A 24645-nucleotide genomic window follows, 5' to 3' on the forward strand; every position below is an offset into this window, starting at 1 on the left:
TTCAGTTGCAAGGCGTACGTTTTACCATCTACTCCGGGAGCGTCGAAACCGCGTGTGTCTCCGAGGTCGGAGATCCCGATATTGACGCATTTTTTCACTCCGGGTCCTTGTGCGCTGGTCATGTTACATGAAGTGTTAAGCTGAGGTATCCTATATTTACAGGATTATGATTTATATCTAACACCGATATTGTCAGCTCAGGTATGTTGCCCTGGGTTAATTTCTTATACTGCCGTGGTGAAAACGACTCGGTTCTACCGTCGTTGAATTTCTCAGTTTTCACCGGCACTGCTCTCAGTATAGTGGAAGGGTGACCTCCTTGAATGTTATACGTTGTGCTCACCTGGCCGAGATGAATGTACAGCTCTCGGTACGGTACTAGGTCGGGTAACTTCGTGCCTGTGACGGTTGTTGTTGGTTTTATCTCGTCAGGAGACATACCGAGTATCCTCGCTAATGGTCGGCCTAGCCTCAATGAGGTTCTTCCGTTGTTGATTAACACCACTGTACCGTTTGAGTCGTTCATTTTGAGTTCAGCTCCCAGGGGTTTGAAGACCTCGTCGTTTAGAGAGCACACGCTGTAGTAGCCGTCAGTTATCTGACTGCGAGTTCCACTGACGAACAGCTTATTGTTGCTGATATTAATGTTAGTCCATTGCGGTAGGTAGGTGATATCGCAGAGTGCGACTTCGAGTTGACCTGACGTGTTATCGATCGCGTGCGTCAGCTGAACGGCCTCACCGCTCGTTATTCCAGGAAGTGTTATGTACATATTACATATATATTTATTTATATAATAGTTTTAAAATGTATTCCCCTGGTGTGTTTTACCCTAAACTGGATGTAGATTTCTCCCCCATGAAGATCGTGGTTGCTCCTGAGTTGTATTTCAATGCCCAGCTTTTAGATGTGTTCGATAAGTATAAGCTTATGGTGACTAACATTGAGGCAGTCCACGCGTGGTTCAACAACCCTATGCAGTTCTGGCAGAATCAATTCAACTTTGCTGTGTGGTGCGCTACAACGGGGTGTGGTGTGGCATTGGCCGACTCTCAGCGTGGACCGCTGAGTCAGTCTGTGTTCAAGTTCCACGTGTACTACCAGGTCAGACGTATCCTTAAAGAGATCAGTGCCCCCCTCCCACAGGACAAAGCGTGGGACGCAACAAACAACCCATACGATAGACGGGCCTACGAACGTATTTGTAATGAATTCGAAATAAACCCGAAGACGGATTGGCGTTTGCCGGGGCCGAACCACGGGTTGGGTATTCCTTCTGATGGCGTGCGATCAGTGAAAGAACTCAGTGATCTTGTACTGAAACAAGGTAAACTACGCCCGGACTTTGCTTTGTCGAGTAATGAATGGAGGGATGATCGTATGAACTTTAAAGGTGGTGTTGCTTTCACAGTCCAGAAAGTGGAGCAGTCAACCGCAGACGGGTGGAAAATGTTCATGCTGGACACATCGAAAGGATTCACCCGTGCTGGTACAATACGCTTGAACGACTCGATTCGAACGTATGTGTGGTCGCTGTTGGGTGCGCAGTCGATGACGCGTTCTAACATCCTCGGTAAGGGAACTGCTTACGACGCTCAGAAACAATTCGTTTCCAACGTTGAGGATGCTATTAATTCTCCAGTTGATCTCCCGCGGGCCATCGAACGCTACCAAAACGTGTTAGAATACGCCAGATCGAAAGTTAACTACGTGTTCGGTGTGGGGCTGTATATGTCTCCGAGTGATATGCAACTGAGAGTAAAAAAAGTGGTGGGTTATAACAACAAAATAGTCATAGCCACGGCGGACCAAAAGTTGGGTATCAACCCCGATATTAACACCCCACATATCCCACACACCCAACCACGTGAAAAGGGTATAGTGACGCCACCTCCGGAGCCTAAAGTTCAACCAACACCACAGGAGGTGGCCCCTCATATGCAGGTCTCCTATCAGCAGCATATCGATAATAAAACAGCCTTAGTGGTTGGTGGGGTAACTTTGGGACTTATTTGGTTAAAGATTTCTTAGCCGCTACGTACACCAGACCCGCCACGGCGACGATGGCTGCCCACAGGTTTTGACTGAGCCACATGGCAGTTTTAGACAGGGCGCTCAACAACCACGAGACGATGCTACCCAGGATGCCGGGAAGGGCTTCGGCGGCTTTACCAGCCAGTTTAGCTAGGACTTCCCCGAGTTTTTTAATCCAGTCTTTAACACCCCCACCGCCAGGGGGTGTGGGGGTAACTCCCCCACCGGCAGGCCCCACAGGGGTTCCCCCCGTCAGTGACACCACCAGGGTTGATATGATGAAACCCAATGCAGTTAGAATGCTGGCGATGGTGATCCCTTGCTCCCGGAACAATATCCGAATCCTGTTGGCTAAAGTTGTATCCTCATTCAGTATTCTATCGATTGTTTCCCGAATACGACTGATCTGGGATCGAAGCTGTTCACGATTCGAGGAAGCGGCTTCCAATCGTGTACGTCTCTCGTCTTCTAAATCACGTATTCGTTCATTGATACGACGCTTCATATCATCGTTTTCAGTTTCGTTTAGTTTGGTTTTTTCCCTAGCGATGTGCTCGTCGATTTCGTTCAGTTTCCCCATGTTGTTCACGAGTTCTCCACGCACGCGTTTCACGGCTTCGTCTAAGCCGCGCAGTTCCCTTACCGGAAAGTCAAACCCCGGTAACGGTTTGTCCCAGTAGGTGCTCAACAGTTTTTCTATGCTGTCCGAGGCTTCTGTAGCACGCTGCGGTGTCATTTCATCTCTAGTGGTAAGGTGGGATCTGGTAGCTTGCAGATCTTCAACAACGGCCTTAGGTATTGCACCACCGTAATCATGCATGTTTAGATGTTCACGGATAAATTCAACACCATAGCGTCTGGCTAGAGTTGATAAGGCCAGTGGTTTTTTATTGCGCTTGTTAACGAGGTCAACCTCTGGTTTAGACTTAAGGCGTAGAACACCCTTTGTATCAATAAAAAAATTATCAATGTATCGACCCTGTGGATTAACGTAGTTTTTATCACTTCTTAAACTTTCGTAATAATCATCTACCGTTGTTGCCAAAAGTTCTTGGCTCAATGGCGAACTAGTAAATGAGGTCTCCTGCTCATCATCGAATGCCTGGGCACTAGCGCCCGGTATCTCATCCATAGGTATGTCTTCATCCATTAGTATTTAAATATATTTTATTTATATATAACAATGTACGGTAGAAAATTAGATCCTTTCAGAAAATTGAGAGAGCCATTAGGTGCCAGAGCCGTGCGCCAGTCGGTGACTATCACCAACAATCCCAGCAAGATAGACCAGAATCAAACTCTGCTGGTTAGATTTCCAAACCTTGGTGAGAATGACCTCATTGTACCAGGCACTGTTCGACTGGCGTTCAATATCACGTTGACCTCCGACAACGACAAACGCGAGCTAGTGCGGAACGTGGGTCGAGCTATCATCAAGAAAACAACCGTCAAGATCAGCGGTAACGAGGTGCTGAGCATCGACGACAGCGACGTGTTTCACTGCTACAAGGATCTCTGGAAAAGCGAGGGAGAACGAGTCAATGATGTGTACCAGGGTATCAGCAAATCAACCCGGGCGCGCATAGGATACGTCTTCACGACAGACCAGCAAGACAAGCTATCGCCCGGTGAAAAGGCCATCGCTCTAGCATACGGGAATCGATTCTGCGTGCCGCTCGACTTCGAGTTGCTCACGGGACACGCGCCGTTTTACCAGGCCGCGCTGGGTGATAGGCTCGAATACGAGCTCACGTTTAACGACTATAGCAAAGTAGTGCGTACGCCGAACGGTGATGAGGCCAGTTATGCCATAGACAACATCTCTCTGGAGTTCGACATGGTCACTAGCCCGGAGCTGGCCAGGCAGGTTCGAAGCCAGTACTCTGGGAAGATGGCTATCCTGTACGATCGCGTACTGAGGCATAGATCAGTCGTGCGAGATAAGAGCGACACTGTGTGGAATATCAACCTGAACGTGCCGGCGAGATCGATGAAAGGTATCCTGGTCGTCCCCGTGGAGGATTACGATCCATTCCGGAGGGACAGCGAGAAGTTTTTCAACCCCGAGATTGAAAAGGTGGAAGTGACCATCGAGGGCGTGCCCAACCAGCTGTTTAGTCATGGCATGAGACCACACCAGCAGTGGGATGAGATAAAAAAGCTACCAGTGGGGGATTACATAACAAAGGACCTGGACCTCGGCTCCGTGCAGATCGGTGAATACCTGACCACCAAGTACGCCCTATGGTTGGACATGCGATCCACGGATGATGATAAACTGCACGGTAGCGGGCGTCGTATAGATAACGGCAGCGAAGGGATAACCATCCAGATTAATAAGAAGGCCCAAACCGCTGGTAAGTTGAAATTATATTTGTACGTAATTATGGACGCGCAACTTAATATAGACAATGGGAGATTTGTGCAAGCCATCTACTAGTGGGGGGTATCCCCCCACACCCCACACCCCCCTGGGGTTACCCACTGACCCACACTGCGCTATCATATGCGGGCAGACTGGCTGTGGGAAGACCGTTTTCGTGTTGGATATGTTGGAGGGTTACTACAAGGATGTGTTCGATAACATCGTTATCATGTGCCCTACTCTGAGCATGAATAAAACGTACGCGCGACCTTGGGTGATGACGGACCCGGACGTACACAAAATCGACCCTGGAACACGCCTGCAGGACTGGTTGAAAGCTCTTCACGAGAAATTTAAAGGGGAACCGACGCTGTTCATACTGGACGACTGCAGTGCTAATCGCGAGATAACAAAAAAGAGAGACATGCTATCGTACCTGGCCTTCTCCGGCCGGCATGCAAATCACAGCGTCTGGGTGCTAACGCAGAAGTTCAACTCGGTGTTGAAAGACCTCAGGGAGCAGACGCGATGGGTGGCCTTATTTCACTGCAAGGACAGGGATTCGTTCGAGGAGTGTTTGAGAGAGAACGATGTGATGAGTAAATTAGAACGGGAACGGGTGAAGAAACAGCTCGCTGAAACTAAACACGCTAAGCTCGTTCTAAAGACCGACCAACCAGTAGCATATAGAGTATACTAAAGCTAAGCAAAGCTAAGCAAAGCTAAGCAAAGCTAAGCAAAGCTAAGCATATAGCTATGATATTTGAAGTATTTGTCGTGTGCAACTTAACTTTCATTTCTCTGTGTTTTGCCTGTATCGGGTATTATATAGTTAAAACTAAATCTTACTTGTTATATTATAAGATGGAGTGTGAGGAATTGCTCGAACAGTTGTCGTTGGAGGGTTCCCCCAGTGGGGGTGTGGGGGATTCCCCCAAGCGAGAGAAACTGGTGGCGTTGGCTGTTGGCGGCAAAGCCAAACATTACTTTGGAGACTACACCCCGGATAAAATTAACAAAATGTCAGCCGAAGAAATCGATAAGCTGTACGCTAGATACGAGTCCCGGCTAGGAGCAGAAATGACAAAGACAATAGGATCGGCTATGACCCAGATATACACCGGTATTGTATCACATTTCCTTCCCATTCCACCAGAGCGCCGACTTTACCTGTGGGAGGACCTAGATAAAGACCCTTTTATCGAGCACGCCGTGAGCTCTATCAGCTGCGGGCTGTACCACAAATATGGTATGTTGTTGGCTCCAGTGACGGCGGCGATTATCACGGCAAAACATTGCCAATTTGAGAGAAAGAATAATAATAATATTATAGATGGATGCTGCACAGGAACCAGTGGAGGTACCCCCAACAGTGATGGAGGAGACCCCACCCCCAACAGTGGAGACCACTTCAACAGTAACCAGACAGAAGAATCCTAAGAGAGTAGCTGCCGGTAAAAAACGGTGGTGTAACCAACATAAAGTGACCAATCCAACCCGACTGTTGTTGGCTGTAGGTGTAACTGCTGCCGTGGTTATAACATGGTTATACGCCTCCCACAGTGAGCCACCACCCAACAGTGAGCCCCCCACCCACAACAGTGGGGGTATGGGGGTATCCCCCATGGTAGACCCGCATATCATGTTATAATTTAAAATATTTTATATCATATACATAATGTCTGAGGGGAAAACGTTCGTCAACGACGCATACCACGCCACAGTGGTAGCCAGTCTAGCAGTAGGGTACGCTCGGTTGACTAAAATGGTGCTTAAACAACCAACTATCAAGCTAGATTTCAACCTGCAGGATATGGGTATGCTCATAATGAACCTTGGTATGGCGATGGCCACAAAAGACATCCTAGTAAAACAAGGAATAATACCTGATAATATAATGAAATAAATATAGGGATGGCCACGATAGCTATGATGGTCGGTGGGGCGTTAGTGAATGCCCTGGCATTTTCCGGGAGTAATTTCCTCTTCTCGAAACTACGAGATGATCACGCGGCTGAAATACAGGAAGAAAGGAAGCGACACGATCTCGCTACTGAGAAATTACAAAGAGCACAGGCCGAGTACGTTAAAAAACGCCTCCAGAGGATCGATTTTATTAACGAACAACTCAAGCGTGAAAACCATGCCATTAAAACATTCTACGATGTCGATGAAGGAATGAAAGAATACTACCTACTAACTGGTAAACAATTGGAACCGCTCAATAAACCCACACTCACTCAGTACTACACACCATCCAAGGGACAAATGAATCGTGAACTGGGCTTCATAGTGTTGGGTATAGCAGCTACTGCGTTGGTTGCTAAGCAATTAAACTAAAATACCTATATAAGTAAACATGAGACCCGCTCCATACCGATGCGAATATATACTTATGGGGAAGACCGAGGCCTGTGGTAGGAAATGCAGGAATCAGGGGTTCTGTTGTTTCCATATGGGAAGTCCTAACTACACGTGTTCTGTGTGTGGTATCGGGGTTAAAGGGCACTACTGTTTATGTAAAGCTCACGGAGCGAACGTAGTCAGACATCAACTCATCTACGAGAATAAAAAAGGCTACATAAAAGAACGTAGGCGACTGCTCAAGATAGCCGCTTAAGAGTTACCTCCCCTTACTGTGAACCAATTAGACATTAGTTCTCTTAGATGTAAACACCATGTCTACTACTGTGCGCGAGCTCAAGAGGGTCGCAAAACAGAGAGGTGTTATCGGGTATTCTAGAATGCGGAAGTCAGCATTGTTGAGATTACTAGGTTTAGAAGCCCCTCCTACGGTAAAACAATTAAAAGCTCAAGCAAAACAGCTTGGACACACGGGTTATTCAAACCTGGGGAGAGCCGGGTTAACCGCATTGTTATCACATGCCCCCGTAGCACGTCCCACTGTAAAACAACTGAAAGCCGAGGCACACGATTTGGGTTTAGGCGGGTATTCCCGTATGAGAAAACCACAGCTTGTAGAATTATTACGACAGAATAGAGCTATTGACCTACAGTTCGTGCGCACTAAGCACGCTGTAGGTAATTATTTGGGAAGTTGGCGCATGCACATTGATAGAAACATAGACATTACAGATATTAAGCCTCTGATAGCTGATAAGGCCAACCAGGAACTAAATAATCTAGGAAGTATCAAGTTTCAGATCACGGTGAAAATGTCGCTCGATAAGGAGGGCACCACAGGGGTCACTGAGTATTTGCAACCTTACTTCCGAGGCAAACAAGAGGTCGCCACACATACAGAGACCATTGACGCATCAATCGATACCAGTTTTCAGCAGATACGAGAATACCTAGAACGCTACACGCATATGGGGTCCGGGTGGGCTGTGGATAAAATCGATAACGTCTATCTAGACATAGCTAAATACGTGCCGTTCAGAGGCGGGTCATACCTAGCCTTGCCTCCCTACTATAGGAATAAACATGCCATAGTAAATGTTAAGAATAGAGGAAACGATTGCCTGAGGATATCTATCAGGTCAGCCTTATTTCCAGCTGCCACTCATTCAGATAGGCTTTCTAGCTATCCCCAAGATGATGGGCTTAATTGGGATGGTATAGATGAACCCACCCCCATATCCCAGATCACTAAAGTAGAAAAACAGAATAATCTGGCTATAAATGTCTTTGGGCACGAAGGTAATACAATAATAGTACACAGGGTCAGCACGGTGAAGGATTGCCAAGTTATCAATATATTCATGATCCAGCGAGGTGACAAGTTTCACTACACATGGATAAAACATCTCAGCCGGTTGTTGCACGACCAGTCGAAACACAATGGGGAAAAACATTTTTGTATACGATGTCTACACGGTTTCAGTCGAGCTGATTTATTAGAATCCCACCGGGATGATTGCCAAGGTGTGGGGCAGACGGCCATACGAGTCGACATGCCTAAGGAAGGTGAAAATATCCTAAAATTCAGTAACCACAAGAACCAAATGTCTGTACCTTATATTATATACGCCGACTTCGAAGCCTTAGTTGTGGGTGGGGATTCCCCCACACCCCCTAGTGGTGGGAGTTTCACCCACAAGACACAAGAGCATATAGCCTGCGGTTTTGGATACATTGTCGTCCGTTGTGACGGGGAAACGAAAGCTCCGGTAGTGTATAGGGGCCCTGACGCGGCTGAAAGGTTTCTAAAGTGTTTGCAGGAGGAAGAAAAAATTATTAGGAATACATTATATAGAATCGCTCCCATGCGTATGACCCGAGCCGACAGGCTAGCTCACGCTAGTAGCACTAACTGCCACGTGTGCGACTCACCACTTAACGGTGATTCGGTGAGAGATCACTGCCACATAACTGGTAAGTATAGAGGCGCCGCTCACAACGCGTGCAACCTCAAGCTTAAAATCAACCCTAAGACAATAAACATCCCCGTTGTCTTTCACAACTTGAGAGGGTACGACTCACACTTGATCATGCAGGCCATCGCGAAAATCAATGGTAATATATCGTGCATCCCCAACAACATGGAGAGATACATCTCCTTCAGCTTAAACGGACTTAGGTTCATTGACTCGTTTCAGTTCCTCCTGTCGTCACTCGACAGTCTGGTCAAGGCCAACAATACCTTCCCTATCACCGATCGATACACAGACGCCGAGACTAGACCCCTGCTTATGAGGAAGGGTGTGTACCCCTATGAGTACATGGATAGTTGGGTCAAGTTCACCGAGACCAGACTACCTCCTATTGACTGCTTTTATAGCAAGCTGAATGAGGCGTCCGTCTCACGAGATGATTACTCGCACGCGACTAACGTATGGAATAAACTGGGTTGTAAGAACCTGGGTGATTATCACGACCTGTACTTGAGGACAGATGTACTGCTGTTAGCCGACGTGTTTGAAACGTTCAGGCGGACCTGTTTAAAGCAGTATAAACTCGACCCCGCATGGTATTACACCAGCCCAGGTCTGTCGTGGGACGCCTTGCTTAAAAAGACCGGAGTTAATTTGGAATTGCTCACAGATTACGACATGCACCTATTCATTGAGAAAGGCTTGCGAGGTGGTATTTCCATGGCATCCAAACGATACGCTAAAGCAAATAATCAATACGTGAAAGGTTACGATCCTAACAAACCAACCAATCACATTCTCTACCTCGACGCAAACAACCTGTACGGCTGGGCCATGAGCCAGTATCTACCTACAGGGGGATTCGAATGGGTACCCCACGTTGATGTTATGAGCATTGCACCAGATTCGAACAAAGGTTATATCCTCGAGGTTGACTTAGAGTATCCCAAGGCATTACACGCATCGCACAACAGCTATCCCCTGGCCCCCGAACGTATGAGGGTTAACCCAGACTGGATGTCTGAGTACCAACATAACTTGTCAGGTGGGCGTGTGACAGACGTTGAAAAACTCGTGCCTAACTTAATGAATAAGACCAAGTACATCGTTCACTATCGCAACCTACAGCTGTACCTGTCGTTGGGTATGAGGCTGGCCAAAATACACAGGGTGCTCATGTTTGACCAGAGCCCATGGATGGAGCCCTACATCAGAATGAACACAGACCTACGAAAAAAAGCCACCAGTGATTTCGAGAAAAATCTCTACAAGCTCATGAACAACTCGGTGTTTGGTAAGACTATGGAGAACCTGAGGAAACGCGTGACCGTGAAGCTGGTTAGATCTAGTGAGGAAGACAAGCTCAGGAAATTGATAGCCAGTCCGGCATTCAACCGTAGCAAGATATTCACAGACGACCTGGCTGCCCTACACATGAAGAAAAGCCACATAAAATTCAACCGACCTGTTTACGTGGGGATGAGCATCCTCGATTTATCCAAACACCTGATGTACGACTTTTACTACAACGAGCTCAAGAAACAGTACGGCGACAGGTGCGAAGTGCTGTACACTGACACGGATTCCCTGCTGATGGAGATTCGAACCGAGGACGTGTACGAGGACATGAAAAAACACATCGATTTATACGACACCAGCGACTACCCTAAGACCCATGCCATGCACAGTACGGTAAATAAAAAGGTCCTAGGTAAGATGAAGGACGAGTGTGCTGGCACGCCTATAGCCGAGTACATAGGTTTGAGGCCTAAGATGTACTCCATACTGAAAGCCGACAATAGCGAGATCCGGAAGGCTAAGGGGGTTAAGAAGTATGTGGTGAAACAACACATCAAACACGCCAGATTCAAGGAAGCCCTGTTCAAGACCCGTACCTTTAGACATAAAATGAACACACTTAGAAGTGATGGACATAAGATATACGGACTGACTATAAACAAGACGTCCCTGTCGCCTATGGACACGAAACGTTGGATAGCTATTGATGGTATAAACACATACGCGTATGGACATGAAAAAATTTGAGGCTATTTACTACAGCCCGCGTGGGTACTGGAAAGGAGCTAGTGCAGTAGATAAGCTAGCTAAACTAGCGCGAGTACCCCCGGAGGAAGCCAAAGCGTGGCTTGAAAAACAAGCCCTGTGGCAGATCTATTTGCCGGCACCACGCTACGTGCCTAGAAGGAGGTTCGGTATTAACATACCTAATAGCGTTCACCAGGCAGACCTACTGTTCCTACCCCACGATAAGAGGTACAAGTATGCCTTAACCGTAGTGGACGTAGCCAGTCGTTACAAGGAAGCCGAACCCTTGACCACGAAAGATTCGGCCCAGGTAGCCAGAGGATTCGAACGTATATACAAACGCAGTCCGCTGACGTGGCCAACAGACCTGCAAGTTGACCCCGGACGGGAGTTCATGGGTGCTGTGTCACAACTGCTAGCCAAACACGATACGAAGGTCAGGCGTGGCACGGCCAGAGCCCATCGCAGCCAAGCCATAGTTGAGAGATTTAATAGGACTTTGGCTGAGCGCTTGTTCGGCCATCAGTATGCTAGGGAGATGGCCACCCCTGGAAAACGATCGACTGAATGGGTCACGAGGTTACCTAAGGTGGTGTCGGCAATCAACCATGAAGTCACCCGTCTCACCGGTAAGAAACCGGCAGACGCTATCAAACTAAAATCAATAGTTGCAGAGTCGGCCGCTCCATTGCGTGGGAAGGAGAAACAGATACCAGATAGGGCCCTAGTGAGGTATCTATACCAGCCGGGGGAACACGAGGGTGATAGCCGTAAGCGAGCCACCGATCCTATATGGTCAGTCAAAACTTACAACATAGATAAAGTGGATATGAAAGCCGACGAACCTAACTTGTACTACTTGAGGGGTGGGCCGGGTAGGGGGTTTGTAAGAGAAGAATTATTGATCGTGCCGTACGGCACAGTGTTACCGCCTGCCAAGTCACGGTAAACGTGATGGCGTGGCTTTATAGTAGGGGCAATAGTAGCAAGAGCTAAGGGTCCCACCAAAGCCTCATTTAGTAAATGAGGCTTTTTAGAGGGGGTTTTTGAAAAGTGGTCCAGAACTCTCATTACCTATACTACTACTGACATGACTATAGTGTCACATTCACAGGAACCAAGGTGCTCAGTACTTACTTCAACAGTTCGAGGATCGCAATGACAATATCATTCACATAACAGAAACCAGATGCCTGGAAAAGACATAAAACTGTTAGCTACATAATACAAGGGATACCACAAAAACTGTTGATCATTAACATTACATCCTAAATATATGTATAAAACTTTGAGTGATAATCTACGCATTAGTTACCAGCATGTCTACTTGTATTTAGTGGTAACTAATACACAGTCCTTCAAGACCCTTGTAGATGTTGATACTGATCCTGTATTGATCTTCACAGCCTCTGTCAGCATGCTTAGCTTAAGATTATGGAAATGTTCATAATTTCCAATCCATTCAGCAAGTACACCACCAAATTTAACTGACATTATTATCTGGACTTTATTACTAGTGAGATGTCATACCAAGTAAAATCCTGCAAAATATGGATCAAATGAACATGGTGGCATTACCTCATACTTCTTGGCATGATGCAGACCCCCTGACCAGTTGACAGCGATATCACAGTGCTGCATGGGAAGAAGACAAAGGCAGCAGGGAATAGTCAGTTTTATCAACAGCTTGATAATTGTCAGGAACACGGCAAATCAGACAGTCTAAGTGACTCCCCAAAGGTCATGCTGACCTTCATTTGACTTGAATCATTTACATGCTTCTTTATATGCCCCAAAATTTTCAAGATTCAAAAGTTTCTGCAAAAACTATGTAGTCTATTACTGGGTCCCAATCGATAAAACTTTCATAACGTTATGACCTAAAACAATGTATACTACATCTTTGGCTTAGAAATAATGTGACCCGTGAAGGTCCCGGGGTAGAAAAGGCCTTCAGCAACCCATGCTTGCTGTAAAAGGCGACTCTGCTTGTCGTAAGGGGCGACTAACGGGATCGGGTGGTCAGACTAGCTGACTTGGTTGACACATGTCATCGGTTCCCAATTGCGCAGATCGATGCTCATGTTGTTGGTCACTGGATTGTCTGGTCCAGACTCGATTATTTACAGACCGCCGCCATATAGCTGGAATAGTGCTGAGTGCAGCGTAAAACTAAACTCACTCACTCACTACAAATAATGTAATGTTGTGAACACTTTGGGTTGGGTCTCTGGACTAGTCAGACTATTGTTGCTCAGGATGTTACGGATCTCCTTGCATCAATTCATAATTCATAACACAGTGTAATATGATTAATCATTGAAACTTCAAACATGATATACTGTCATGATCGAACAATCATTTAAAACTGACATCCATTTAATCTTGTTTGTACTTACATTGTTGTTAAGTTTGACTGCCCCTTCTAATGAGGCTCCAGTGTACATAGCACAGAAGTCAAACAATCCATCAAACACAGGACTGAAAAATAAATTCACATGAGCCATCACAGGTTCTCAACATGCTCACATGTATATCATTCTATGTAATAAACACTTTTCAATACTGTATCACAGGATCATTATAACTGTAACAGTTCAAAATAAGTCATGACATCAAATTAGTAATCAAATGCTGCACAAAATGCTACTTGTACTTTTAGGCATGGTACCTGGTATTTCCATAATAAGTAGTAAATATAGCACCTAGTCTTACCAGTCTTCCCCTACGTTGAACATACTAAGTGACTTTGTGAAGCTCTGGACATTGTTAGGTGTCACTCTTCGAAGGAAGTCAATGTAATCTTCAGAGTGAAATCTACACATGTCATGGAAGGTAGCTCTGTATGGTCTGTACACCTGTAATTTAAAATACATATTTTGCATACACTTGCTTAAGACATAAACTGTTAAAGGGCAAGTATTTGTAACAAACTTTGCTTTACCAAAATAATAGTTGTTATTCATAAAGTTTGTCAATATTCTACTTCCCAACCTATAAAATGCCACTCAAAGAAGCTATCTGTCTGGTAGTTTTTTACCAAAACAGTACAGATATCACAAGTAACAAATTCATTGTGTGCTTTATATTGATTCACATTTTGCACAAGAAATGGGCTTCACACATTGTACGCATGTGGGCAATCGAACCCGGGTCTTCAGTGAGCAGAGTGAATGCTTTAACCACTCGGCTACCCCATTGCAATATGACATCTATGGTGTGGTGCCAGGCTATACACATATAACACCAACAGACCATGTCACATTTCACAAAGGTACAGGTGCGCTATTCGAAAAATGCATGCACTGTACAGAAAGTGCGCTTGCCACGTTCTTACTTCTGCATATGGTGTATTAAATTGTATGACATTCAAATGAAACCTTTTTCGTGTTCCATATGAATATAAACCTGTAAAAGTTCAGTTTAGAATAGGCCTCCAGCAACCCATGCTTATAAGAGGTGTCTAAAGGGATCAGGTGGTCAGATTAATTGACTTGGTTGACAGATGTCATTGGTTCCCAGTTGCGTATATTGATGCTCATGCTGATTACTGGATTGCCTTTTACGGACTCTATTATTTACAGATCACCGCCATATAGCTGGAATATTGTTGAGTGCGACATAAAACTCAGCTCACTCACTCCTTATGAATATCACTAGCCACTGCGCCAGTATGTTTGCTACTCTTCTTCATAATTGTAAGATATGTCAATCTTCTTAAACTTGCATGTTCATGTTGAAATAATATCCAAATCAATCACAGATACAAATACAAATGCACCTTGCAGTTTTGGATTCTGTTAAAAAGTCCCATTTTTGAGATGTCATCCACTCAGTGTAGGGAGCAAAATTATACTGAAAGCTAAATGCATTGTAAATGGGGCCATATCTGACAAGTTACAAACCACAATTCATGGCTTAAACTCCTGAATTTAAATAAAGCAAAGTGATCAAGGGTATTTTCCTTTCATCAAATCACCAGTGATCATTCTGAAACATCAGTCATGTCCACAGAATTGTTAAGAATGTTTTGTAAAATATGAGAACACTAACACTGAAACAAACTTTCTGCCATACTAGAGAGAACAGCGTTTACGATATCTGTATGTTGGCAATATTGCACCATTACAAATGGTCAATCTATCCTGCAGCTGAGCTTCATTTATAATGCATCTTTCATACTTTTTTACAAATTTCTTCACAATTAAAATCAGTTGCCACCAATTGAGACATAATCTAAGGGGAGTAACTCTGATCTATTTAGCTTGGAAAACAAAAGTCTCATAATGGCATCATACTTTGATGCTTATATACAGACATTCTACTTTCAATGTGAGAAAAATGGGTGTATCTTTTCAAACAATGATATCAGCTTATTCTAAAACATTGTTTTGTTTTACATATGAAACAAAGACAAAAATGATGTGTTAGTGACCACTTCCCCTTAAACAATGGTAAACACCATAGGTGTGATAAAGAAACTATACATGATAATTGGGTATATAGGTAATTTTTTTTTTATTGATAATGCTTATGGAATTTCATATGATTTGTTCAGTGCCAGTGACAGTGGTGCATGTAGCTGCACCCCCTAGTTCTTCATTACCTTCATTTTCTTGTACAATCCATAATGCAAAACCAGGCAGTGTGTCAGTGATATTCTGTGTGGTTTCATAGGATGTCCTGGACCTAGAAAGCATAACAAATGATCAATTTAGGTGTTACGACTATTCTCATAATAATACTATGAAAAATCAGTATATTGCCATATAGGCAAAACTATGTAAACAATGACTTGAAATTGGCAAGCATTGTAATTGTTTTCAATTTTGGATCATTTCCAGGCTGATGTAGTATGGGATGAGTGCACTTTTTTTAATTATGGACCCAACTCTTACGATCATCAAAGGAAGTTTGATCAGAAATGGGATTCTAGGTTAAGGTAAATACATATAAATGGGTGTAACTTATCCTAACCCAACTAACCCTAAATATCAAAGAGACATGCAAGACTGCTGAAGTTTGAACAGGGGTCTCTGAGCCAGCACTACAGTAAACTGTGCTCTTACCAGCAGCATTAATTCCACTATGCTCACAGCACATTACTTGTACTGGTACCTTTGTTTTAGTACCAAACATTTAGTGCTACTGGTATATGCAATCTACCAGAGTGCTCTTACCAGCAATGATCGGTTCTAAGCCAAAGGTCTCAGAATGAGCATTGCCACAAACATTGAACCCATGAAAATGTAAGAGAAAACTTTCAAAATGTTATTTCATCAATCTCATTACACTAGACAATGACACTGCAAAACTGGTAATGACGGTACCAAAAGGCAAAGTTCAAACCATACTTATCATATACCTGTAAACAAACAATTACACAAGTCCTAGGGTTACTTATATTATTTGATAACAATGGCAGGACCTTCCTGGCATTTCCATGGGTATTTCCCCTGTTTGTTTGTGGTGTTTCCACTGTTGTGTGAATGTCATACTAACCATAATGAAAGTTGCCAACATCCTGGTCATAGAAGTAAGCAACTGTTGGAGTAGGCATCGTTAATTATGTTTTATTGACGCAAATAATAGATCACATAACTCTGAATACGAGGAAAGGCCAAGACGGTAGCCTTTCTGTACCGGAACTTACTATACGGCGCCACCTGCATCTAAGGGAGTTAATTTGACACGACAGACATATCACGTGACCTTGTAGGCAACGTGACAGCATGTAAACATCGACGTGGATTTCCGTGTTTAGTCATCTGTCAGTAGGCTCCACGTGGAGGTATTCAATATCACACCCGTGACGTAAGCAGTTTATAAGTATATATAACATGGAGTCTCTTACAGCTATATCAGAATTTCAACTTACGTTTGCAGTCAATCATAATTCAATATCTAGTGAGCCGAGCTACCACGATGATTTCAGTCGCGCCCATGCCGTGTACCGTTACCACTCAGCCGAGTCATGAACCGATTTTTAGCCACCAATATCAAGAGGAATCAATTCTTGATGCTGAGATAAGCAATGTGTTAAACTCAGTGAAGGATTTACTGAAAAAATACAGAATGTATAGCAAGGCTGCCGAGTCCAGTGTTGTGTCGGGCGGACTACAACAATATCTGATCAGACAATTAAAAAGGAAAAATGTTACCCCGGACAAGTCAACATTGGAGCGCCTGCAAGCTCTTTACCTCAAAGATTCGGCAACTGTTCACATGCTGCCAGATAACGTGTACAACAATCAAGCTGAAAACAATACTCAGAGATTTAACCGTCTTCCAGTAAGTAAAACTGTTTTTTTATATTTTATTTGCTTGTTTGTTGTTTAAAGCCGCAGATCAGCAGATTCCTGTTATCAGGCGGCAGTCTTTAAATCATAGAGTCTAAACCAGACAATTCAGTGATGAACAGCATGAACATCGATCTACACAACTGTAAAACGGGTATCTATGTCAACTAAGTGAGGGTGCTTGAGCACCAGTTCCATCTCTTACAACAAACTGGTAAAACTGTATTTACGTAATGTAAATTTTGAGATCATGTAATAATACTTTCCAGTTACTAATGATTATGACAGTTTTAGATCATCATTCTCTTTAATCATTGAAAAAAACATTGTTAATTATTATGTCATATGTCTTTACCATTTTAGGTCAATTTGAAGCTGCACATATTTTCCTTCCTGGATGCCAGAGGGTTGTGTCAAGCTAGTCGAGTATGTCGTGAATGGCATCAGCTGGCGTCAGATGCATTGTTATGGCAGAGGAGACTCAAGATAGATTTACCAAAATGGGAAGTTCTGTCTCATACAGCGAATCCCAAACTGTATCAGGAAACAGAGTCAGAACTGACAGATAAAGAAGTGTAAGTACTTTTCATACAAGTGGTACTTATATATAACCTATTGTGACTGGGTTCCTGTTGTATGTAACTTGTTGTGATGGGGTAGCCAAGGGGTTAAAGTGTTTACTGGTCATGCTGAAGACCTGGGTTCGATTCCCACTTGGGTACATTGTGTGAAGCCCCTTTTTCTGGTGTCCCTGAATTGATTTTTCTGGAATATTGCTAAAACTAGTAAAAGCGGTATAAAAAATATACTGTTGTTAATATCAAACAGTAACATTACTTATATTAACAGATGAAATTTAGGAAAATGACATGGTAGCACTGATGTTTAATGCATAAGGATGAGATTGGATCAATAGTAATAATTCTTGTGTTGACATTGTACGAAATATAGCCCATCAGTCCGCCTGAGATGGGCTACATTTCTAGCGGATGGTCCAAATTTACAGCAAGCCAACACTGTGGTCTGGTAAACATTTTAGATGTCCCATTCATCTGGGAATATTGCCTAGATCTAGACTCTTTTGGACTGTAACATTTTGATGTCTGGCTTTTGATTTTTGGCTTATTTTATACACTAGTGTTGATGAACATATAATAATGATGCTCAACAAATCCTGCTATTTTCAGTTACTTCAGATGCTCCCCTGAAATTCAGGAGTGTCAAAGACAGGAGCTCTCAACATTCCACCATGTATCACAAGTACTCAAGTCATTCCTTCCAAAGAAAGCTCCACGTGTGGCCATGTTTGGACCAGGTCTTGAAACCAGCACCAGCAGCATTGTCAGGAAGATGCTATATGAAGATAATGAAACATTCCAAAGAATAGCAATGTTTCCTGGACAGTTTGAAGGTGAGTCATTCCTTCATGATCCTTAATAATGCATCCTCAATATCTCCAGGGTATACGCTCCGATGAGTCTCCACTATACTTTGGATGCATCTACAGGTTGGACAGACAAATTTATTATCTCCCTTGGCTCGCTTTTTATCCAATCAGGTGTCTACGCTGGGAAGTTGAGCGAACCAATCACAACTCAATTCTGCTTTATAAATTATCTAACCGAATAAACTTGGCAACACAAACCATGCAGAGGTTCTCTGAAAGAGGTAGGTGTTTGTGCATATATTTTTTTAAAGATTCGGGCCTATCAATATGTCTGAATGATTTCTCCCAAATCTGAGTCACACTGTGAACAAACCTTCACAGATGTGACCGCTATCTTTGTTGACACTGGCAAGTTCAGTTAAAATGCGGCTTAGCTGATTGGCTACTGTAAGAATGCAGAGCCTGCAAAGAGAGTGAAGAAAATTATCGGGCAGACTCATAGATGCGTCCAGGGTACAGTGAAGACTTATCCTGGAGATTTCGAGGATGTTAATATTAATAATAATGATGACATCCTTAAACCTGAAGTCGTCCCAAAGTTCAAGGTTAGAGTTCTGTGACTCATACTTGTCATAAGTGGCGACTATAGGGATCAGATTGTCAAACTCACTGACTTCTTTCAGGTGCAATATTTGATGCTTATGATGTTAATTAGGCCTGCATCGAACTGTCGATGGATTGCAGTTATTGAGTCTCTGATAGAAAGGAAAAAATATAGATGCATCAATAATATGTGCGACTATCGATAATTTAGCAATTAACTTCCAATGATAAATGGGCAGCACAAACTACAAGAAGTACAAGATGGCGGCAAACACAACTTGGAGTTTGAAATTGTGAATAACTACTTCAGTTTCTTTATATTTCATATAAACTATATATTCATTTGGGAAATTAATTCAAATGAGACAATTCAAGGAGAAAATCCAGGGAAAAATAGATTATCGCTATTGTAGTAGTTGTTTCCCCCTCAGTAGACACCCGTGGTGTTGATCCCTGGATTGTCTGGTCCAGTGTCTTATATGGTCACACATTCTCTGTCCTCTACAGGTATGGGGGCTGGTATGACGATGAAGTTGCCATCAGGCAACAACTTCCACCTGACTGTTCTGTACACAGCAACAAAGAGGGAACGAGAGATGACACAGAACCGAGATAGACTGGCTACAAGTAAACTGCTGAGTAAGCAGAAACAGAATGAAGATGGCACTGATGGTGAAACCTACGAGCTTCAGCAGTCAATCAAAGATCTGTGTCACACCTTAGATGCCTTTGTCTTTGTAATTGATGCTTCCTGCCCAGTGGAAACAGGTGGGTGATCACAGTCATCAATATGACTTAGGAGCCATTCATAATTTATGTGTGGGGTTGTGTGTGTGTAATGATGATGATTTTAAGGGAAGGTCACTCATTTTGTTCTAGGGAGGCAGAGGGACATGAATTTTATATGTATGGATTGGGGTGTAGGGCAGTCATCAATCATAATAAAAAATCACACTTAAAAACTATGGGAAGAGGGGGTCATTGATTTTGTACATGACGTGAAATGGTGAGAGGGGGTGACAACTTTGTACATATGACTTAGGGGGTGTCAGTCACATTGTACATGCTTTTCCATAAATGAAGTTTTCCTATCAAGGAAGGAAGACTTTCCTAGTTACACCAATTAGTCTCAATATCACATGATTCAATTACAAATTCTAGACATACTGACTGCCTATAACATTGGTAACAAGCCCATCCTAATAATGTCTCTATGGCATGGTTGACGACAAGTCATGTTTACAATTCATCACTCATGTTTGTTATGCTTCATCATTATTTTACAAGGTTATCATTAAGTCATAATGACCAATACTAATTGCCATCACTATTATTTCAGTGGAGAGTGGTAAAAGAGAACTGTTTGCCATGATCAGCGAAAGATGGTTAGCTCCATATGTTCCGGTCCTTGTGCTCTCATGTACTCCAGAGTCATCTTCTCAGAGACTCCCAGCTAGTGAAGTTGTGGTGGCTCTAGATCTTTGTCAGCTGAACAGACCCTGGCTGGTAGGTACCCATGTTGGGAACTGGTGTCAAGTCAGTGTCCATCCTCATTGATCCAGGGTATTTTAGGATAATTACCTTAAATGCATTCACCACATTTGCATTTTATTATTACTATACTGACCAGCAAAGAAACGCAACTGAGCCTTTTGTCAAGGTTTTAAACAGAAGACATGAACATAGGTCTGAGATTCCTTTTTTTTTTAAATTGCGTTTCTTTTTCTGTTCAGTATATTTACAAGTTGACTCAGCATGTATGAATTATATTACCAGTTGTTTTTTTCATATCAACTTATCTTTTTGTCACCAGTTACTAGTATATGGTAGGCGTACTCAATATTCATGTGTTGTTGTGACTTGACATTCTGTATACCCATGTTCTGGAATGGCAGTGTAGCATAATGCAACTGATTCTGGCACTGTCAGTGTATCGAGTACATCACAGAGATCTCAGCAATGAAATAATAACAATTTAATCATCTGACCGTGTCTTGTTCTTTTATAGTGCCCTGACGAAAGAATGTGAAGTTTCTTTTTTGACTCTGTATATTTTGGTTTGCAGGTGAGGGATGCTGTGGTTGACAGTCTTGCCGGTGTGGAGAAAGGAATTCAATGGATTGTTGATCAGTCTCAGCACAAATAAACAACATGGGAGGTGGAATTGTGACGGATGTACCAACAGCGTGATGGCTGGAGACAGTGACATTAGTCTAACATGGGAAGGCAGCCATCTTTCATGAAGATCAATGTGAAAGACTTCAGTCACATATGAAGATTGTTTTGAATGGTGGCAAGATTCCATGTTGACCAATATTTCCTCACTGACTCACATGAAGTCAGGGGTCATTGTGATGCTTGAGTTTATATTCACAAATGTATTGTTGTATGCATTACTGATTTATGTGAGGACCTTATTACGGTATTGACAATATTCCACTTCATGGCTTCATGTAGAAATCTCAAAAATGAACTCGAGTAGATGTTGCAAAGTTTTTGATATTTGTTTTTTCATATTGTTAAAATATTGTTTTGAAATCAAATAAATGTGATGGCACTGATGTTTTTGGTTTTCATTTTGAAATCAGTGAGTGTGTGATGATCATGTATGTGTGATCTCATCTGTGATCACTAGCATATCCACTGGTCATGGACAGATTACCTGTCTGGTGGGTGTCCTCCCACTTGTCAGTCAGACAGCTTCAAACAATTCGGTGGGGAGGATGGAACAGATAGTCTGTTAAGTGTTACTTGTATTAACATATGAGTGAGTGGGTTTAGTTTCATGCTGCACTCCACAATGTTCCAGCTATATGTCAGTGGTCTGTAAATAATCGAGTCTGGAACAGACGATCCAGTGATCATCGGCATGAGCATCAATCTGCTCAGTTGGAAACTCATTATGTGTCAACCAAGTCAACCAGTCTGACCACCCGATCCCCTTAGTTGCCTCTTACCACAAGCTTAGTCGCCTTTTATGGCAAGCATGGAAGTCCTGTTTTACCCTGGCCCATCAGGCATCTAGTAACTTATGAACAGGAAAGTTTTTTATGGATAGAAAACTTTCTTCCGGCAATGGATGTGATAGTGTAGATGATAACACTGTGGTCACATGCTTCATCACGAGCCTACACCCAAACATGGCATCCATTGCAGTAAACAACTTGTCTATCCATAAAAAAAATTGTTCCTGTCCATGATACCATTCTTTATGTGTCACTCACAGAAACAATATTAACACATTTTGGTCCAGTAATAGAAAAAACAGTGATAGCAAATCAGAAGAGCATTGATCACTTAACTTTTTAATCCGCATTCTGTAACGTGGTTCAGCACATTTGTTATCATAATGATGAAAGCAAGGTATGTATATTGTTTGGTATGTATGGTTCCGGATAATACACCACAAAGTTAGGTTTCACCAGCTCAGACATATATATAATTAAATCTTTGTTGGTAAAACGTTTTCTACATGTCAAACCAAAAACCAAATTATGCTCTGAAAATATTCATTGTTCATTAGTATTTACGAAAGAGCTGAGATGTTTGGGTACGAAAGATAGCGGTGTGCGATGCTGTTTTATCCTGGTAAAGTCATGGTCCTATCTCATGGTCCTACACAGGCACTGTATCTTAGACCTGTGTCGCTACCTCTTTGACAGTTATATGATCCATACATTCGTAGATTTATTATGGGGTGTTGGTGGAAACGTCAACCATAATCTTTTCTCCACTTTTTTATAAATATTTCAGTTGTCTGCTTTCCTTCTTTAGTTCCCTTTGCTCTACAAGTAGCTGACGGCGCAGTTCCTCCAGTCGTAATAATTACGCCTCCGGAGAAACCTGTCAAAAATACATAAATGTAAACTTGCGAAAACTACCAAAAGAAAGTCTACGATACTAACAAGATGCAAACATATTTTCGATACTGATGTATTTTTGGTACGAGTTCCTGAGATCTTTCCCAATTACATCCTTTATATACAGGATTTGGTGTATCTCCACAGTTAGCAAGAGTAACAGTCTATTCAGGTCATAGCATGACAGCATGACCTGTATTTGCTGCTTCAAGCAGTATGAACGACACGAAGTTTACAAAGATTTAACAAATGCTTATTTTTACGCCACTTTTAGCAATATTCCAGTAACATCACGGCAGGGACATCGGACATGGGCTTCCCACATTGTATCCATGTGGGGAATCGACCCAGGGTTTTCAGTTAGACGAGCTTACGCTTTAACCACTAGGCTACCCCATCGCCCCCATTATCCCAGATGCCGAACACATCCCAAATGATGGTCAAAACAATCTGAATCGCAAACTCTGGAACTCTGCGGTATAGATGCAGACTGCAGTTCAGTGTTCATCTACAGCTAGGTAAGATTTCAAGTAAACTTGAATTTGCTGGAATCTGCGGGAAACCTTGTCAACTCACTATAGACGTGAAACAATAATGCGTAATTGTACCCACTCGCATGTAGGGAGCAGGGTGCCAAGATTCGAGAGAAGACCATGTGGTATGGATCATGGGCTGCGGAGCCGATGGAGCCTCGACAGGAGCCTGAACTGGGGATGTGAGAAAGGGATGTATTATCATGAACAATGAGGAATACTGGCGATATGATGTATGTACGATGCGACGACAGTTACACGACTGTAACCCATCAGTATTTTACGTTAGATATTTAACCGCAGTCGTGCCAACAAGGCTAACAAGCCCATGCTCGGTGACACTTTAGGTACTCACACAGCTTAGAGTGCATGCAGCGATATATCGTTTGAACATTGCTACTTCCATTATTGAATGTCTGCATGAGATCCCTTAGTGTTATGTAAGGCTGGACTTGAACTTGTCGATCATGGAATTTGCGAGAAACAGGTGCTGATAACATGGATAATCCTGACACACTTGTTGGCTCGCTATAACCTCTTAAACCCTAGCCTGGGGTTAAACAATAAAGTCTTATTTGGAGTATAGTTTCTTGTTTCACTATATAGCTTCTCATTCCCAATAAACATTCCACATTATCAGGGCCCTTCAATAACAGTCTGTTGCCATATTTGTCGCGACCATCGTGTCCTGTTGTTACTGTGTAATAGTGAGTGAGTGAGTGGTTCGAGTGAGTGGCAATGTTCCAGCAATATAACGTCGGGGACACCAGAATTGGGCTTCACACATTGTACCCGTGTAGGAATCGAACCCGGAAGCTTGGCGTGACGAGCGAACACTTTAACCACCAAGCCATCCCACCCCCAGGTCATCCTGCTGGTGACGTCACAAAGTAAAATGACGGTCATAAGTGATGCCCGCCACTTTGGGGGTCGTGCATGTGTATGCTCGCGTGTGCACGTCTGTAAGAATATAGTTACGAGTGATTTATTTTCGGGTCGTACATCGACGAGCATCGCGAAATAACTGACAGAACCGGATGAGGGTGCGTGTGCATGTATGGTCCAGCTGTGTCCGCCATGTCGCCACGTCACTACAACGTTGTTTAGTTTTTCCAGGTCGCATTCAGTAAAAAAGTGTTTTATGTGCACAGTACCTCTCTCCAAACAACACACACAAGTTT

General features: G+C 43.2%; 2 protein-coding genes across 2 annotated transcripts in view; one reads left to right on the forward strand and one right to left on the reverse strand.

The window, feature by feature from the left end:
* Positions 1 to 16456, reverse strand: part of LOC137291100 (histone deacetylase 3-like) — a 28502-nt gene extending 12046 nt beyond the window's left edge. The window contains exons 1-6 of the mRNA XM_067822381.1: positions 16285 to 16456; positions 15389 to 15471; positions 13498 to 13640; positions 13182 to 13263; positions 12361 to 12417; positions 11920 to 11975 (exon numbers count right to left, since the gene is read on the reverse strand). Of these exons, the coding sequence (XP_067678482.1) occupies positions 11920 to 11975; positions 12361 to 12417; positions 13182 to 13263; positions 13498 to 13640; positions 15389 to 15471; positions 16285 to 16342 (479 nt within the window). The 5' untranslated portion in view covers positions 16343 to 16456. The remainder of the gene's footprint in view (positions 1 to 11919; positions 11976 to 12360; positions 12418 to 13181; positions 13264 to 13497; positions 13641 to 15388; positions 15472 to 16284) is intronic.
* Positions 16457 to 16484: 28 nt separating this feature from the next.
* On the forward strand, positions 16485 to 21632 carry LOC137290662 (F-box only protein 4-like). Its single transcript, XM_067821742.1, has 6 exons — positions 16485 to 17073; positions 17445 to 17656; positions 18269 to 18492; positions 19579 to 19839; positions 20411 to 20577; positions 21137 to 21632. The coding sequence occupies exons 1-6, from the start codon at positions 16708 to 16710 to the stop codon at positions 21215 to 21217; spliced, it is 1311 nt and encodes a 436-aa protein (XP_067677843.1). The 5' UTR covers positions 16485 to 16707; the 3' UTR covers positions 21218 to 21632.
* The last annotated feature ends 3013 nt before the right edge of the window (positions 21633 to 24645 follow it).

The sequence above is a fragment of the Haliotis asinina genome, chromosome 7, assembly GCF_037392515.1.
Source record: "Haliotis asinina isolate JCU_RB_2024 chromosome 7, JCU_Hal_asi_v2, whole genome shotgun sequence".
In the NCBI taxonomy this organism is placed as follows: Eukaryota; Metazoa; Mollusca; class Gastropoda; order Lepetellida; family Haliotidae; genus Haliotis; species Haliotis asinina.

Bases quoted from the DNA above. Each gene is read 5' to 3' on its own strand.
- LOC137290662 (XM_067821742.1), top strand. From the start codon at position 16,708: ATGATTTCAGTCGCGCCCATGCCGTGTACCGTTACCACTCAGCCGAGT. The intron at 18,493-19,578 runs GTGAGTCATTCC...TGTCCTCTACAG, and splicing joins GTTTCCTGGACAGTTTGAAG to GTATGGGGGCTGGTATGACG. The intron at 20,578-21,136 runs GTAGGTACCCAT...TTTGGTTTGCAG, and splicing joins AGCTGAACAGACCCTGGCTG to GTGAGGGATGCTGTGGTTGA.